General features: G+C 39.9%; 1 protein-coding gene across 3 annotated transcripts in view; it reads right to left on the bottom strand.

The window, feature by feature from the left end:
• NOS3 (nitric oxide synthase 3) overlaps window positions 1-22,254 on the bottom strand; it is a 720,543-nt gene that overhangs the window by 173,495 nt on the left and 524,794 nt on the right. For 2 of the 3 annotated variants that reach the window (XR_008402467.1, XM_053713262.1), the window contains exon 19: window positions 13,049-13,135. The exons of the other annotated variant lie outside the window; for it this stretch is intronic. Coding sequence is in view for 1 of the 2 variants with exons in the window: in XM_053713262.1 (XP_053569237.1) it covers window positions 13,049-13,135 (87 nt within the window). In the remaining variant the exon portion in view is untranslated. The remainder of the gene's footprint in view (window positions 1-13,048; window positions 13,136-22,254) is intronic. 3 annotated transcript variants of the gene reach the window in all.

Here is a 22,254-nt window from a genome sequence, read left to right as displayed (position 1 = left end):
ACATCTATATACCCATATATACACACATATATAGACAGAAGTACACATATCTATATACCCATATATACACACACATCTATATACCCATATATACACACACATCTATATACCCATATATACACACACATCTATACACCCATATATACACACATATATAGACAGAAGTACACACAGATCTATATACCCATATATACACACATATATAGACAGAAGTACACACACATCTATATACCCATATACACACACACACACACACACACATCTATATACCCATATACACACACATATATACACAGAAGTACACACATATCTATATACCCATATATACACACATATATAGACAGAAGTCCACACATATCTATATACCCATATACACACACATATATAGACAGAAATACACACACATCTATATACCTATATACACACACATATATAGACAGAAGTACACACATCTATATTCCCATATACACACACACATCTATATACCCATATATACACACATAGACAGAAATACACACACATCTATATTCCCATATATACACACATATATAGACAGAAGTACACACATATCTATATACCCATACTGTATATACACACACACACATATAGACAGAAGTACACACATATCTATATACCCATATACACACACATATATAGACAGAAGTACACACACATCTATATACCCATATACACACACATATATAGACAGAAGTACACACACATCTATATACCCATATACACACACATATATATAGACAGAAGTACACACATATCTATATACCCATACTGTATATACACACACACATATATAGACAGAAGTACACACATATCTATATACCCATATACACACACATATATAGACAGAAGTACACACATATCTATATACCCATATACACACACATATATAGTCAGAAGTACACACATATCTATATACCCATATACACACACATATATAGACAGAAGTACACACACATCTATATACCCATATATACACACACATATATAGACAGAAGTACACACACATCTATATTCACATATACACACATATATATATATATATATATATATATAGACAGAAGTACACACACATATCTATATACCCATATACACACACATATATAGACAGAAGTACACACACATATCTATATACCCATATACACACACATATATAGACAGAAGTACACACACATCTATATTCCCATATACACACACATATATAGACAGAAGTACACACACATCTATATACCCATATACACACACATATATAGACAGAAGTACACACATATCTATATACCCATATAAACACACACATATAGACAGAAGTACACACACATCTATATACCCATATACACACACATATATAGACAGAAGTACACACATATCTATATACCCATATACACACACATATATAGACAGAAGTACACACATATCTATATACCCATATACACACATATATATAGACAGAAGTACACACACATCTATGTACCCATATACACACACATAGACAGAAGTACACACACATCTATATTCCCATACACACACACACACACACACACATATATATATATATATATATACCCATATACACATATATATATATATATATAACCATATACACACACACACACACACACACATATATATATATATATATATATATATATATATATATACATACACCCATATACACACACATATATAGACAGAAGTACACACATATCTATATACCCATATACACACATATATATAGATAAAAGTACACACACATCTATATACCTATATATACACACACATATATAGACAGAAGTACACATATATCTATATAAACATATATATATACACACACATATATAGACAGAAGTACACACATATCTATATACCCATATACACACATATATATAGACAGAAGTACACACACATCTATATACCCATATGCACACACATAGACAGAAGTACACACACATCTATATTCACATATACACACACACACATATATATATATAGACAGAAGTACACACATATCTATATACCCATATACACACACATATATAGACAGAAGTACACACATATCTATATACCCATTTAAACACACAGATATAGACAGAAGTACACACACATCTATATACCCATATACACACACATATATAGACAGAAGTACACACACATCTATATTCCCATATACACACACATATATAGACAGAAGTACACACATATCTATATTCCCATATACACACACATATATAGACAGAAGTACACACATATCTATATTCCCATATACACACACATATATAGACAGAAGTACACACACATCTATATTCCCATATACACACACATATATAGACAGAAGTACACACATATCTATATTCCCATATACACACACATATATAGACAGAAGTACACACACATCTATATACCCATATACACACACATATATATATATATATATATATATATATATATATATATATATATATATACAGGGAGTGCAGAATTATTAGGCAAATGAGTATTTTGACCACATCATCCTCTTTATGCATGTTGTCTTACTCCAAGCTGTATAGGCTCGAAAGCCTACTACCAATTAAGCATATTAGGTGATGTGCATTTCTGTAATGAGAAGGGGTGTGGTCTAATGACATCAACACCCTATATCAGGTGTGCATAATTATTAGGCAACTTCCTTTCCTTTGGCAAAATGGGTCAAAAGAAGGACTTGACAGGCTCAGAAAAGTCAAAAATAGTGAGATATCTTGCAGAGGGATGCAGCACTCTTAAAATTGCAAAGCTTCTGAAGCGTGATCATCGAACAATCAAGCGTTTCATTCAAAATAGTCAACGGGGTCGCAAGAAGCGTGTGGAAAAACCAAGGCGCAAAATAACTGCCCATGAACTGAGAAAAGTCAAGCGTGCAGCTGCCAAGATGCCACTTGCCACCAGTTTGGCCATATTTCAGAGCTGCAACATCACTGGAGTGCCCAAAAGCACAAGGTGTGCAATACTCAGAGACATGGCCAAGGTAAGAAAGGCTGAAAGACGACCACCACTGAACAAGACACACAAGCTGAAACGTCAAGACTGGGCCAAGAAATATCTCAAGACTGATTTTTCTAAGGTTTTATGGACTGATGAAATGAGAGTGAGTCTTGATGGGCCAGATGGATGGGCCCGTGGCTGGATTGGTAAAGGGCAGAGAGCTCCAGTCCGACTCAGACGCCAGCAAGGTGGAGGTGGAGTACTGGTTTGGGCTGGTATCATCAAAGATGAGCTTGTGGGGCCTTTTCGGGTTGAGGATGGAGTCAAGCTCAACTCCCAGTCCTACTGCCAGGTTCTGGAAGACACCTTCTTCAAGCAGTGGTACAGGAAGAAGTCTGCATCCTTCAAGAAAAACATGATTTTCATGCAGGACAATGCTCCATCACACGCGTCCAAGTACTCCACAGCGTGGCTGGCAAGAAAGGGTATAAAAGAAGAAAATCTAATGACATGGCCTCCTTGTTCACCTGATCTGAACCCCATTGAGAACCTGTGGTCCATCATCAAATGTGAGATTTACAAGGAGGGAAAACAGTACACCTCTCTGAACAGTGTCTGGGAGGCTGTGGTTGCTGCTGCACGCAATGTTGATGGTGAACAGATCAAAACACTGACAGAATCCATGGATGGCAGGCTTTTGAGTGTCCTTGCAAAGAAAGGTGGCTATATTGGTCACTGATTTGTTTTTGAATGTCAGAAATGTATATTTGTGAATGTTGAGATGTTATATTGGTTTCACTGGTAAAAATAAATAATTGAAATGGGTATATATTTGTTTTTTGTTAAGTTGCCTAATAATTATGCACAGTAATAGTCACCTGCACACACAGATATCCCCCTAAAATAGCTAAAACTAAAAACAAACTAAAAACTACTTCCAAAAATATTCAGCTTTGATATTAATGAGTTTTTTTGGGTTCATTGAGAACATGGTTGTTGTTCAATAATAAAATGAATTCTCAAAAATACAACTTGCCTAATAATTCTGCACTCCCTGTATATATTTATATATATATATATTTTTATATATATATATATATATATATATACACACACACACACATATATATATATATATACCCATATACACACACATATATATATACCCATATACACACACACACATATATATATATATATATATACCCATATACACACACATATATAGACAGAAGTACACACACATCTATATACCCATATACACACACATATATAAACACATATATAGACAGAAGTACACACATATCTATATACCCATATACACACACACACATTATATACATATATATATATATATATATATATATACACACATATATATATATATATACCCATATACACACACATATATAGACAGAAGTACACACATATCTATATACCCATATACACACACACATATATAGACAGAAGTACACACATATCTATATACCCATATACACACATATATATATAGACAGAAGTACACACACATATATATACCCATATACACACACATCTATATACCCATATACACACACATATATAGACAGAAGTACACACATATCTATATACCCATATACACACACATCTATATACCCATATACACACACATATATAGACAGAAGTACACATATCTATATACCCATATATACACACATATATAGACAGAAGTACACACACATCTATATACCCATATATACACACATATATAGACAGAAGTACACACACATCTATATACCTATATACACACATATATAGACAGAAGTACACACACACATCTATATACCCATATACACACACATCTATATACCCATGTACACACACATATATAGACAGAAGTACACACACATCTATATACCCATATACACACACATATATAGACAGAAGCACACACACATCTATATACCCATATACACACACATATATAGACAGAAGTACACACACATCTATATACCCATATACACGCGCAGATATAGACAGAAGTACACACATATCTATATACCCATATATACACACATATATAGACAGAAGTACACACATATCTATATACCCATATATACACACATATATAGACAGAAGTACACACACATCTATATACCCATATACACACACACATTATATATATATATATACCCATATACATACACACATATATATATATACCCATATACACACACATATATAAAAAGAAGTACACACACATCTATATACCCATATACACACATATATATATAGACAGAAGTACACACACATCTATATACCCAAATACACACACACATATATAGACAGAAGTACACACATCTATATACCCATATACACACACACATATATAGACAGAAGTACACACATCTATATACCCATATACACACACACATATATAGACAGAAGTACACACATCTATATACCCATATACACACACACATATATAGACAGAAGTACACACATCTATATACCCATATACACACACATATATAGACAGAAGTACACACATCTATATTCCCATATACACACACATATATAGACAGAAGTACACACATCTATATTCCCATATACACACACATATATAGACAGAAGTACACACACATCTATATACCCATATACACACACATAGACAGAAGTACACACACATCTATATACCCATATACACACACATATATAGACAGAAGTACACACACATCTATATACCCAAATACACACGCAGATATAGACAGAAGTACACACATATCTATATACCCATATATACACACATATATAGACAGAAGTACACACATATCTATATACCCATATACACACACACACACATTATATATATATATATATATATATACCCATATATATATATACCCATATACACACACATATATAAAAAGAAGTACACACACATCTATATACCCATATACACACATATATATATAGACAGAAGTACACACACATCTATATACCCATATACACACACACATATATAGACAGAAGTACACACATCTATATTCCCATATACACACACATATATAGACAGAAGTACACACATATCTATATACCCATATACACACACATATATAGACAGAAGTACACACACATCTATATACCCATATACACACACATAGACAGAAGTACACACACATCTATATACCCATATACACACACATATATATAGACAGAAGTAAACACATCTATATACCCATACTGTATATACACACACACATATATAGACAGAAGTACACACATATCTATATACCCATATACACACACATATATAGACAGAAGTACACACATATCTATATACACACATATATACAGAAGTACACACATCGATATTCCCATATTTACACACATATATGGACAGAAGTACACACACATCTATATTCCCATACACACACACACACACACACACACATATATATATATATACACCCATACACATATATATATATATATATACACCCATATACACACACACCCATATATATATATATATACCCATATATACACACACACACACACACACATATATACATGCGCACATACAGACACGCCATAGATACACATATATACATGCACACATACAGACACGCCATAGATACACATATATACATGCACACATACAGACACGCCATAGATACACATATATACATGCACACATACAGACACACACCATAGATACACATATATACATGCGCACATACAGACACGCCATAGATACACATATATACATGCGCACATACAGACACGCCATAGATACACATATATACATGCGCACATACAGACACACCATAGATACACATATATACATGCGCACATACAGACACGCCATAAATACACATATATACATGCACACATACAGACACGCCATAGATACACATATATACATGCACACATACAGACACACGCCATAGATACACATATATACATGCGCACATACAGACACGCCATAGATACACATATATACATGCACACATACAGACACACTATAGATACACATATATACATGCGCACATACAGACACGCCATAGATACACATATATACATGCGCACATACAGACACACTATAGATACACATATATACATGCGCACATACAGACACGCCATAGATACACATATATACATGCGCACATACAGACACGCCATAGATACACATATATACATGCGCACATACAGACACGCCATAGATACACATATATACATGCGCACATACAGACACGCCATAGATACACATTCAAAAACAAAACAAAAACAAATCAGTGACCAATATAGCCACCTTTCTTTGCAAGGACACTCAAAAGCCTGCCATCCATGGATTCTGTCAGTGTTTTGATCTGTTCACCATCAACATTGCGTGCAGCAGCAACCACAGCCTCCCAGACACTGTTCAGAGAGGTGTACTGTTTTCCCTCCTTGTAAATCTCACATTTGATGATGGACCACAGGTTCTCAATGGGGTTCAGATCAGGTGAACAAGGAGGCCATGTCATTAGATTTTCTTCTTTTATACCCTTTCTTGCCAGCCACGCTGTGGAGTACTTGGACGCGTGTGATGGAGCATTGTCCTGCATGAAAATCATGTTTTTCTTGAAGGATGCAGACTTCTTCCTGTACCACTGCTTGAAGAAGGTGTCTTCCAGAAACTGGCAGTAGGACTGGGAGTTGAGCTTGACTCCATCCTCAACCCGAAAAGGCCCCACAAGCTCATCTTTGATGATACCAGCCCAAACCAGTACTCCACCTCCACCTTCCTGGCGTCTGAGTCGGACTGGAGCTCTCTGCCCTTTACCAATCCAGCCACGGGCCCAACCATCTGGCCCATCAAGACTCACTCTCATTTCATCAGTCCATAAAACTTTAGAAAAATCAGTCTTGAGATATTTCTTGGCCCAGTCTTGACGTTTCAGCTTGTGTGTCTTGTTCAGTGGTGGTCGTCTTTCAGCCTTTCTTACCTTGGCCATGTCTCTGAGTATTGCACACCATGTGCTTTTGGGCACTCCAGTGATGTTGCAGCTCTGAAATATGGCCAAACTGGTGGCAAGTGGCATCTTGGCAGCTGCACGCTTGACTTTTCTCAGTTCATGGGCAGTTATTTTGCGCCTTGGTTTTTCCACACGCTTCTTGCGACCCTGTTGACTATTTTGAATGAAACGCTTGATTGTTCGATGATCACGCTTCAGAAGCTTTGCAATTTTAAGAGTGCTGCATCCCTCTGCAAGATATCTCACTATTTTTGACTTTTCTAAGCCTGTCAAGTCCTTCTTTTGACCCATTTTGTCAAAGGAAAGGAAGTTGCCTAATAATTATGAACACCTGATATAGGGTGTTGATGTCATTAGACCACACCCCTTCTCATTACAGAGATGCACATCACCTAATATGCTTAATTGGTAGTAGGCTTTCGAGCCTATACAGCTTGGAGTAAGACAACATGCATAAAGAGGATGATGTGGTCAAAATACTCATTTGCCTAATAATTCTGCACTCCCTGTATATACATGCGCACATACAGACACACGCCATAGATACACATATATACATGCGCACATACAGACACACGCCATAGATACACATATATACATGCGCACATACAGACACACGCCATAGATACACATATATACATGCGCACATACAGACACGCCATAGATACACATATATACATGCGCACATACAGACACGCCATAGATACACATATATACATGCGCACATACAGACACGCCATAGATACACATATATACATGCGCACATACAGACACGCCATAGATACACATATATACATGCGCACATACAGACACGCCATAGATACACATATATACATGCGCACATACAGACACGCCATAGCTACACATATATACATGCGCACATACAGACACGCCATAGATACACATATATACATGCGCACATACAGACACGCCATAGCTACACATATATACATGCGCACATGCAGACACGCCATAGATACACATATATACATGCGCACATACAGACACGCCATAGCTACACATATATACATGCACACATACAGACACACTATAGATACACATATATACATGCGCACATACAGACACGCCATAGATACACATATATACATACGCACATACAGACACGCCATAGATACACATATATACATGCGCACATACAGACACGCCATAGCTACACATATATACATGCGCACATACAGACACGCCATAGATACACATATATACATGCGCACATACAGACACGCCATAGCTACACATATATACATGCGCACATGCAGACACGCCATAGATACACATATATACATGCGCACATACAGACACGCCATAGATACACATATATACATGCACACATACAGACACGCCATAGATACACATATATACATGCGCACATACAGACACGCCATAGATACACATATATACATGCGCACATACAGACACACTATAGAGACACATATATACATGCGCACATACAGACACACCATAGATACACATATATACATGCGCACATACAGATACGCCATAGCTACACATATATACATGCGCACATACAGACACGCCATAGCTACACATATATACATGCGCACATACAGACACGCCATAGATACACATATATACATGCACACATACAGACACGCCATAGATACACATATATACATGCGCACATACAGACATGCCATAGATACACATATATACATGCGCACATACAGACATGCCATAGATACATGCACACATACAGACACACTATAGATACACATATATACATGCACACATACAGACACACTATAGATACACATATATACATGCGCACATACAGACACGCCATAGCTACACATATATACATGCGCACATACAGACACACTATAGATACACATATATACATGCGCACATACAGACACGCCATAGATACACATATATACATGCGCACATACAGACACGCCATAGATACACATATATACATGCGCACATACAGACACGCCATAGCTACACATATATACATGCGCACATACAGACACGCCATAGATACACATATATACATGCGCACATACAGACACGCCATAGCTACACATATATACATGCGCACATACAGACACGTCATAGCTACACATATATACATGCGCGCATACAGACACGCCATAGCTACACATATATACATGCGCACATACAGACACGCCATAGCTACACATATATACATGCGCACATACAGACACGCCATAGATACACATATATACATGCGCACATACAGACACGCCATAGCTACACATATATACATGTGCACATACAGACACGCCATAGCTACACATATATACATGCGCACATACAGACACGCCATAGCTACACATATATACATGCGCACATATAGAAACACTATAGATACACATATATACATGCGCACATACAGACACGCCATAGATACACATATATACATGCGCACATACAGACACGCCATAGATACACATATATACATGCGCACATACAGACACACTATAGATACACATATATACATGCGCACATACAGACACGCCATAGCTACACATATATACATGCGCACATACAGACACACTATAGATACACATATATACATGCGCACATACAGACACGCCATAGATACACATATATACATGCGCACATACAGACACGCCATAGATACACATATATACATGCGCACATACAGACACGCCATAGCTACACATATATACGTGCGCACATACAGACACACTATAGATACACATATATACATGCGCACATACAGACACGCCATAGATACACATATATACATGCGCACATACAGACACGCCATAGCTACACATATATACATGCGCACATACAGACACACTATAGATACACATATATACATGAGCACATACAGACACGCCATAGATACACATATATACATGCGCACATACAGACACGCCATAGATACACATATATACATGCGCACATACAGACACACTATAGATACACATATATACATGCACACATACAGACACACTATAGATACACATATATAACTGCGCACATACAGACACACTATAGATACACATATATACATGCACACATACAGACACACTATAGATACACATATATACATGCGCACATACAGACACACTATAGATACACATATATACATGCGCACATACAGACACACCATAGATACACATATATACATGAGCACATACAGACACGCCATAGATACACATATATACATGCGCACATACAGACACCCTATAGATACACATATATACATGCGCACATACAGACACGCCATAGATACACATATATACATGCACACATACAGACACGCCATAGATACACATATATACATGCGCACATACAGACACACTATAGATACACATATATACATGCGCACATACAGACACGCCATAGATACACATATATACATGCGCACATACAGACACGCCATAGCTACACATATATACATGCGCACATACAGACACACTATAGATACACATATATACATGAGCACATACAGACACGCCATAGATACACATATATACATGCACACATACAGACACGCCATAGATACACATATATACATGCGCACATACAGACACACCATAGATACACATATATACATGCGCACATACAGACACACTATAGATACACATATATACATGCACACATACAGACACACCATAGATACACATATATACATGCACACATACAGACACACGCCATAGATACACATATATACATGCACACATACAGACACGCCATAGATACACATATATACATGCGCACATACAGACACGCCATAGATACACATATATACATGCGCACATACAGACACGCCATAGATACACATATATACATGCGCACATACAGACACACCATAGATACACATATATACATGCACACATACAGACACACCATAGATACACATATATACATGCGCACATACAGACACACCATAGATACACATATATACATGGACACATACAGACACACACCATAGATACACATATATACATGCACACATACAGACACACGCCATAGATACACATATATACATGCACACATACAGACACACGCCATAGATACACATATATACATGCGCACATACAGACACACCATAGATACACATATATACATGCACACATACAGACACACCATAGATACACATATATACATGCACACATACAGACACACGCCATAGATACACATATATACATGCACACATACAGACACGCCATAGATACACATATATACATGCGCACATACAGACACGCCATAGATACACATATATACATGCGCACATACAGACACACCATAGATACACATATATACATGCGCACATACAGACACACTATAGATACACATATATACATGCACACATACAGACACGCCATAGATACACATATATACATGCGCACATACAGACATGCCATAGATACACATATATACATGCGCACATACAGACACGCCATAGCTACACATATATACATGCGCACATAAAGACACACTATAGATACACATATATACATGCGCACATACAGACACGCCATAGATACACATATATACATGCGCACATACAGACACGCCATAGATACACATATATACATGCACACATACAGACACGCCATAGATACACATATATACATGCGCACATACAGACACACTATAGATACACATATATACATGCGCACATACAGACACACTATAGATACACATATATACATGTGCACATACAGACACACGCCATAGATACACATATATACATGCGCACATACAGACACACTATAGATACACATATATACATGCGCACATACAGACACACTATAGATACACATATATACATGCGCACATACAGACACACTATAGATACACATATATACATGCGCACATACAGACACGCCATAGCTACACATATATACATGCGCACATACAGACACACTATAGATACACATATATTCATGCGCACATACAGACACGCCATAGCTACACATATATACATGCGCACATACAGACACGCCATAGCTACACATATATACATGCGCACATACAGACACGCCATAGCTACACATATATACATGCGCACATACATGTACTGCACTCACCTTGGGTACCTAACTTCCTCTACGCTACTCAGTCCCTCCGTAGTCAGAGGAGACATTATCCGTAGAAAAGGGCTACACGTTACTCTCCTGTTATATAATATTTAGTATTAATTCTAAGATATGACATGTACTTGGGTTTCCATTTTTCTAGGAAACCATTTTATTAACAAATATCATGCTTCATGTTAATATGTCTACATTATCCTGCCGGGCTGCTTTGCTAAAGTTTGTGGAGTATTGTAGAGATTTGTCTCACTGAATAATTATTTGTTGTAACTTATTAAACCACCCACATCCATAGTGGTATTTTCTATTAAGGTACAACAAGCAAAAGGATTTGGCCTCAGGCTGAGAGCTGTGGTACTCTAAGTATTGTGTCTCTGAAGGTTCTCAGAAATATGGTTAATAAAGAGAAGGGCCACCACCAGTACTGTCCGTTTAAAATACGCACAACCCATTATCCTCCAGAAACCACCACCCTGACTTACATTGTCTCTAAACCCTCAATAACACACGTATTGCAAGCAAAAACATTCACCACATAGTTATACCCACTATACCCACTGTGACAGACCTCTCTGTCAGTACTTGAAGGGTTAACTCTGTTCAGTTTTGAGAAACTATTTTCTGAGACAGGTTTGCTAGCATCAGCTATTGTGTACTGCAATTAAGTTTATGTGATAAGCATTCCCATTGTTTAATCACCTCCAGAGTCAGACTGCTAGTTGATAAGAAGGACTCCATTGTTTTCTTGTGTTTAAATTGTTTATCTGCTTAAGTAATGTAATTCTATTGTATCATGAAAAAGGGCGTCTTCCCTCTATCTAATGTACAATACTGCCAACCCCCCATCTGGTCTCAAACCTGCATAAATACTGGGCATATAGCCCTCAATAAAGCATTCTGTTTTCACCTTCAATGTGGAGCCTGGACTCATGTTTGAGGGGGGAATTAGCTGGGTTGTGTGTTGCTGATCCAACATTCAGGACATCTTTCATCTGGTATTAGTCCTTAGTATCCGGGTTATACCATAACAATTGGTGGCAAGCGACGGGATGATCCTCATCGCCCAAAAGAGCAACTACACAAGCCAGTAACCTCAGGAAGAGGAGGATTATTACAATACTGATCAAGATGGAAGGAGTACCAGGGACCGAAGGAACCAATGGGCCCAGCATATCAGACAGAACCCCCTAAGAAGCAAGCTTTGATCGGGTGGTTAAAATAAGACTGGCACATTATGGCCCCAACCCATCTGCCGAAATTATCGACCGGGTCATAGCAGCTGTGGAGGCCAACCTACTTCGCCAAAGTGGCGCTGCAACCCCAGTGGAAAAGAGAAAAGTAAATTTTGCCGCTTTTAAAAACTTCCTGGAAACAGAAGGAGAGATTGATGGGTACCTTGCGGATTTTGAGAGGCAATGTGCACTACACAAGGTACCCGCAGAGGACTGGGTAATGATATTATCCGGAAAATTATCCGGCCGGGCCAGCGAGGATTTTCGGGCCATTCCAGATGAGGAAGTCTGGGATTATAATGCTGTAAAAGAGGCTCTGCTCTCCAGGTATGCGATTACACCGGAGGCATACAGGAGGCGGTTCAGAGACACTGTTAAACTAGCTGGAGATTTCTACGTTGAGTGGGCATGTAAGGTGCACCTCACAGCAGCTCACTGGATAGCGGGGTGCCAAGCCGTATCTGGGTTAGAGGTGCTGCAGCTATTCCTGTTGGAACATTGCTTCGACAAGTTACCCGCAGGAGTTCGAGAGTGGGTTCGGGACTGTAAACCCTCCACCCTGCATGAAGCTGCTCACTTGGCAGATGAGTATACGGATACCCACAAACTGGACACTTCTACCACTAAGCCCCCTGCCAGAGTGGAGTACCGACCCACAGTCACCCCAGCAGCTACCAGTTACCAACCACCGGCGCACCGCTCTACCACACGGCCTCCAGCCACGAACTATCCTCAGAGAGCCCGGTTCAACTCACAGGACTACTCACAACCTATTCGGTGCTTTGGATGTAAGCAACTAGGGCACAAAAGACCAGAGTGTCCCCTAAATGCAGCAAACCAAGCACAGTCCTGGAGAAGACCTGCCGGCGGAATCCCACGTAACCCTCAGCCTGCGGCCCACTGCGTAGAGGTGGAAGAATGCTGGGGCATCCTACATGAAGCATACCCCGTGCAAGCTGCCCACCGCAATAACCGGCAACTGGTTAAAGTGAATGGGAAGGAGGTCAGTGGTCTACGGGATACTGGTGCTACCATGACCTTGCTCCAAAAGAACTTGGTGTCTGAGAACCAGCACACCAGAGACACTGTGGTTGTGAGGGTAGCAGGGGGCGCTGTGTTCCGCCTACCTGTTGCCCGGGTACATTTGGATTGGGGAGTGGGCTCTAGACATGTGAATGTGGGGGTCATGAAGGACTTACCAGCTGATGTTCTCCTTGGAAATGACTTGCCCCCCTTGTTTCTGCCTACGCTCCCATGGGACCCACCAATGTTAATCCTGTGACTACCAGTGCACAGATCCGTGCCACAGAGACTGACCCACCTGCTGCTGAGCCCCAGGACTCTGAGCTCAGTAAATCTCTATCCGCCATTGATACGTGGAAGTCCCGTTACAGTGCGCTGATGAAGGAGAAGAGTCAAGTAGAAGATGAAATGGTCACGTTAAACAATCATGTAACAGTGCTAGCGGGAGAGAAGAGGAGTGCAGAGGAAAAAGTGCGTTTAGAACTGGAATCTCTGCTAGACAAGCTGCACCGACAGACTGCAGAAAACACCAGCTTGAGAGTAGAACATGAAATATTAAAGACAAACTTATCAACACTGGAGGAGAAGCTGACGCTTGCTTATAGTGAGGTGCAGCAACTCAAGGGCACCCTATGTCAGTATGAAGGACTTGTGGATACCAATAAAGAGCAGGTACAAAAAACTCGTAAAGAAGCCGATGAGATTTTGAAGGACTGTTTAGCCCTGGTCTGGGCACTGAAGAAGTTGAACCCTTATTTATACGGAGAGGAATTCTCTCTCATAAAGGGAATGGAGATGGATTGTCCTGGCAAACTGACATGCCTACCACCTCCTAGTCCGGTCATCCCCAAGTTGACCCGCCAAAGGGTCAAGTCTGGTCTGCTGGAGTGTCCCACCAGGAGGGAGCCGTGTGACAGACCTCTCTGTCAGTACTTGAAGGGTTAACTCTGTTCAGTTTTGAGAAACTATTTTCTGAGACAGGTTTGCTAGCATCAGCTATTGTGTACTGTAATTAAGTTTTAGTGATAAGCATTCACATTGTTTAATCACCTCCAGAGTCAGACCGCTAGTTGATAAGAAGGACTCCATTGTTTTCTTGTGTTTAAATTGTTTATCTGCTTAAGTAATGTAATTCTATTGTATCATGAAAAAGGGCATCTTCCCTCTATCTAATGTACAATACTGCCAACCCCCCATCTAGTCTCAAACCTGCATAAATATTGGGCATATAGCCCTCAATAAAGTGCATTCTATTTTCACCTTCAATGTGGAGCCTGGAATCATGTTTGAGGGGGGAATTAGCTGGGTTGTGTGTTGCTGATCCCACATTCAGGACATCTTTAATCTGGTATTAACCCTTGATATCTGGTGATGCCATAGCACCCACTATACCCACTATACCTTGCTTAGGGGCAAAACGCCAGCGCATTGAAATCCATTAGAAAAACAAAACAGTAAGACTAGTTTCTAGCATTACTTGCTAGATGTTTTGTGCTTGTTTATCTGCTCTAATAATGATTGGAACAGCTTAGAAGAAGAAGCCTTAGATCACCCAAACTACCATAACAAAATGTATGCTTACCTGATAAATTATTTTCTTTCCTGGCATGGAGAGTCCACAATTCCATTCAATTACTGTTGGGAATTCAGCTCCTGGCCACCAGGAGTAGGCAAAGACACCCCCAGCAAAGCTTTAAGTATCCCTCCCACTTCCCATAATCCCCAACCATTCACCCAAGGGAAAAGGGAAGAGAAAAAGGAACACTAGGGGTATAGATGTGCCTGAAGATTACATAAAATTAAATTTTCCTTAAAATTATAAAAGGGCGGGTTGTGGACTCTCCATGCCAGGAAAGAAAATAATTTATCAGGTAAGCATACATTTTGTTTTCTTTCCAATGTCATGGAGAGTCCACAATTCCATCCAATTACTATTGGGAAACCAATACCAAGCCAGAGAGGACACAGAATAAACAGGGAGGGAGAATTAAAAGGCAGGCGGACTTTAACTGAGGGCACCACCACTTGAAGCACCTTTCTCCCAAAAGAAACCTCTGCTGAGGCAGAAAGATCAAGATTGTAAAAAGAAAAAAAAATGGCAAGCCAGGAAGACAAAGAAGTTGTCTTACCGATCTGTTACCTGGAAGCTTCGTTCTTAAAGGCCCAGGACTACGAGACATCTCCGGAAGAAAAAGCAGGAATCCATCTAGGAGGCTGCTGTCCAGTTGTCCATAAATCAAATGAAAGACAGCCCTCAGTCAAAAAGAAAGAGTAGTCACAGAATGTCTAAACTCCTTAGTAGATTGGAAAAAAACTCTAGAATAGGGTTAAACCAAATTAAGGCTCCAGGAAGTAGCAAGAGATTGAAACACAGGCCTGATACTTAACCAGGACCTGAACAAAGACTGGACTTTAAAGCATCTGGTTAAGAATGCTAGCCGTCACCACAAGCACCTCTCGGTTGAGAAAGCAGTAGCTGCACCTGGGTTCAAACCCACAACCTTCTGTTTTAGGATCAGTGGAATATTAACCACTACACCTCATCTTACAAACTGAAAGGTAAGAGCTCTGTCCTTAAGACAGTGGAGGGCCCTTTAGTGGGCCTGTAACAAAATTAAGGGATAGCTGACTTGAAGTCTGGAGTTTGCTCTGGGTATGTTTGTTACTTTGTTGCAACTGGAGGGGCGGAGAGTGTGCTTACCTTTATAAGTCCATGTTGCAGTTGTTCCAGCCTCTTTTCCTGCTTCCAGACTTCAAGAGGATTTTCCCGCCCACCCGTCCCCTTTTGGAAGCAGATGTTGGCGGCAAGGTGTTAATGGTGCTTTTGTCTTTTGGTTAGATCTATTCCCAGGCGTGAGTAGGTTTATTTGAATCAGATCTTTAAGCCCAGGGCTTTAATTTAGACCTCCACGTTTGCTCAGCGGGTTGAATGGCATGTTGGTATGGGTCACTCTCATGGGTTGGTGGTGGTTTTATACCCTAGCTTGGCGGTCGGTTATGGCCCTGGAGCGAGCAGTAAGGGTTAAGAGTGACGGCCTTGAAACAGGGAGGGGCAACGCCCACTAGGTGCCGGCCTAGGGGTTCCCCTCTTTGACGAATTGATGGTCAAAAAATCTCTAAGCTAACATCCAACTTCTGCTATTGTTCGTGAGCAACCCGTGCCACACTGCAAGCACTGTAGGGGGCCTTGACCGTCTGTCGGTAGGGGTTAGTTTAGTTATTATTAAGTGCTGCAAAAGAATTTAGAACTTTTACAAAGTTCTAATTGTTGAAAAGTTGCCTAAAAAACTATTACATAGTTGATAAAGTTTGCGTTTAGATAAACATGATCGTGACCGGTCTTTTCCCGAAAACAGGTGTATGTGTTTTATTTATAGTGTTGTTAAGTGAGTGAAAAAAATTACGTAATAGGAGGTTTATCCCTTATGGAGAACTATTGGAAAAGGAGGAGTGAGAGAGCGCTGAAAGCAAAGGGGGAGACGCCACACCCACAAAAAACAGGATGAAAACAATAATCCCCAGAAAGTATTGGAAAGAGAGTATGTAAACAAATAAATAGACTTCCTGCGCTTCAGGACAGATAAAATCTGATACTATAGCTCAATCTGTGGGGGTGGTAGAAGAAATTTCATAAACGATATTTAAAATTCTATTTAATTCCAGTTCATAAAATAAATATTTGGATTACATAAAATTCATAAAATACATACATAGATGCATAAAAAAAAGGTTAGTATATAGGGTGAATTACTATAAAGATATTAAGAATAAATTAAAACAGAACACAACTAATATCGGCACAATGTCATTTAAAACACACTTAAAAGGTTAAAGCAAGCGATCTTAGCTTATAGTAGTAGCTGCACAAAGTACAAAAGCAAGCGATCTTAGCTTATAGTAGTAGCTGCACAAAGTACAAAGCAAGCGATCTTAGCTTATAGTAGTAGCTGCACAAAGTACAAAGCAAGCGATCTTAGCTTATAGTAGTAGCTGCACAAAGTACAAAGCAAGCGATCTTAGCTTATAGTAGTAGCTGCACAAAGTACAAAGCAAGCGATCTTAGCTTATAGTAGTAGCTGCACAAAGTGCAAAGCAAGCTGTTATAATGCAGCACACAATGAGAGCAGAAATAGGGTTATAAATCCTTTGGATTCGTGCTGTTATTTTGAACAGCCTGTATGCAAGCAAATATAGCTATATTGAAAGCAATCATAGTTTTGCATAGAATAAAGTTTATTTATTTATTTATTTATTTATTTGCAATAGCAAGCATAAACGTTATGCAGATGGTGGAAAATTATTTATATCCACTTTGGACAGATCTGAAAGTTTTTTATCTTTTTGTAAGTAGATTTTCTGTTAGGTTAAAAAATACACCTCCGGAAATCCTTCTTAGGGTTTTTTTATAAAGTGTAAATGACACCTTATCTTAGAAGTATGCTGGTGTTGTAGTGCACAAAATAATATCCAAACTTACAGTTTAAAATGCCTTGAGATACTAAATGTAGCTGGAGACCTTCCCTGGCGTTTGTTGAAGAGTTCCTCGTCCGGTCCCTTATCGCAGGGAATAGAAGCAAATGGTCTGACGTATCAGACTAAGGTGGTAATTCCAGGTTACCTTCGGCTTGATTGGTATGGCTGGAACGCCTTGCCTGGCGTCTGTCGAAACAATTTTCCATCCAGTCCCTTCTCGCAGGGAATCACAGCTGAAAGTCTGATGTCACAGACTATGGTGGCCTAGATGGGCCAAAAAACAGAATTTATGCTTACCTGATAAATTACTTTCTCCAACGGTGTGTCCGGTCCACGGCGTCATCCATAACTTGTGGGAATATTCTCTTCCCCAACAGGAAATGGCAAAGAGCACAGCAAAAGCTGTCCATATAGTCCCTCCTAGGCTCCACCCACCCCAGTCATTCGACCGACGGACAGGAGAAAAAAACAGGAGAAACCATAAGGTGCCGTGGTGACTGTAGTTAAAGAAAGAAATTCATCAAACCTGATTAAAAAACCAGGGCGGGCCGTGGACCGGACACACCGTTGGAGAAAGTAATTTATCAGGTAAGCATAAATTCTGTTTGCTCCAACATTGGTGTGTCCGGTCCACGGCGTCATCCATAACTTGTGGGAACCAATACCAAAGCTTTAGGACACGGATGAAGGGAGGGAGCCAATCAGGTTACCTAAACAGAAGGCACCACGGCTTGCAAAACCTTTCTCCCAAAAATAGCCTCCGAAGAAGCAAAAGTATCAAATTTGTAGAATTTGGCAAAAGTGTGCAGGGAAGACCAAGTCGCTGCCTTACATATCTGATCAACAGAAGCCTCGTTCTTTAAGGCCCATGTGGAAGCCACAGCCCTAGTAGAGTGAGCTGTGATGCGCTCAGGAGGCTGCCGTCCAGCAGTCTCGTAAGCCAATCGGATGATGCTTTTCAGCCAAAAGGAAAGAGAGGTAGCAGTAGCTTTTTGACCTCTCCTCTTGCCAGAATAAACGACAAACAGAGAAGACGTTTGTCTGAAATCCTTTGTTGCTTCTAAATAGAACTTTAAAGCACGAACTACATCTAAATTGTGTAACAAACGTTCCTTCTTTGAAACTGGATTCGGACACAAAGAAGGCACAACTATTTCCTGGTTAATATTCTTGTTGGAAACAACCTTTGGAAGGAAACCAGGTCTAGTACGCAAAACAACCTTATCTGAATGGAACACCAGATAGGGCGGATTACACTGCAAAGCAGATAACTCAGAGGGGCCCATTTATCAAAGGGCTTGCGGACCTGATCCGACACTGCGGATCAGGTCCGCAAGACCTCGCTAAATGCGGAGAGCAATACGCTCTCCACATTTAACATTGCACCAGCAGCTCACAAGAGCTGCTGGTGCAACGCCGCCCCCTGCTGACTCGCGGCCAATCGGCCGCCAGCAGGGAGCTGTCAATCAACCCGATCGTATTCGATCGGGTTGATTTCCGGCGGTTCCTGTCCGCCTGCTCAGAGCAGGCGGACAGGGTTATGAAGCAGCGGTCTTTAGACCGCTGCTTCATAACTTGTGTTTCTGGCGAGTCTGAAGACTCGCCAGAAACACGGCCCTTCAAGCTCCATACGGAGCTTGATAAATGGGCCTGAGAAACTCTTCTAGCAGAAGAAATAGCAACCAAAAACAGAACTTTCCAAGATAACATCTTGATATCTATGGAATGTAGAGGTTCAAACGGAACCCCTTGAAGAACTGAAAGAACTAAATTCAGACTCCAGGGAGGAGTCAAAGGTCTGTAAACAGGCTTGATCCTGACCAAAGCCTGAACAAAAGCTTGAACATCAGGCACAGCTGCCAGTCGTTTGTGTAACAAGACAGATAAAGCAGAAATCTGTCCCTTTAGAGAACTCGCTGATAATCCCTTATCCAAATCTTCTTGGAGAAAGGAAAGGATCCTAGGAATTTTGATCTTACTCCATGAGAATCCCTTGGATTCACACCAACAGATATATCTTTTCCATATTTTATGGTAAATTTTTCTAGTTACAGGTTTTCTGGCTTGTACCAGAGTATCTATTACAGAATCCGAAAACCCACGCATAGATAAAATCAAGCGTTCAATTTCCAAGCCGTCAGCTGGAGGGAAACTAGATTTGGATGTTCGAATGGACCTTGTACTAGAAGATCCTGTCTCAAAGGTAGCTTCCATGGTGGAGCCGATGACATATTCACCAGGTCTGCATACCAAGTCCTGCGTGGCCACGCAGGAGCTATCAAGATCACCAAGGCCCTCTCCTGCTTGATCCTGGCTACCAGCCTGGGAATGAGAGGAAACGGTGGAAACACATAAGCTAGGTTGAAGGTCCAAGGCGCTACTAATGCATCCACTAGAGTCGCCTTGGGATCCCTGGATCTGGACCCGTAGCAAGGAACCTTGAAGTTCTGACGAGATGCCATCAGATCCATG

Source organism: Bombina bombina, chromosome 5 (assembly GCF_027579735.1).
Source record: "Bombina bombina isolate aBomBom1 chromosome 5, aBomBom1.pri, whole genome shotgun sequence".
In the NCBI taxonomy this organism is placed as follows: Eukaryota; Metazoa; Chordata; class Amphibia; order Anura; family Bombinatoridae; genus Bombina; species Bombina bombina.
The sequence above is the reverse complement of the archived record's forward strand: the minus strand, read 5'-3'. Positions and strand labels throughout refer to the sequence as shown.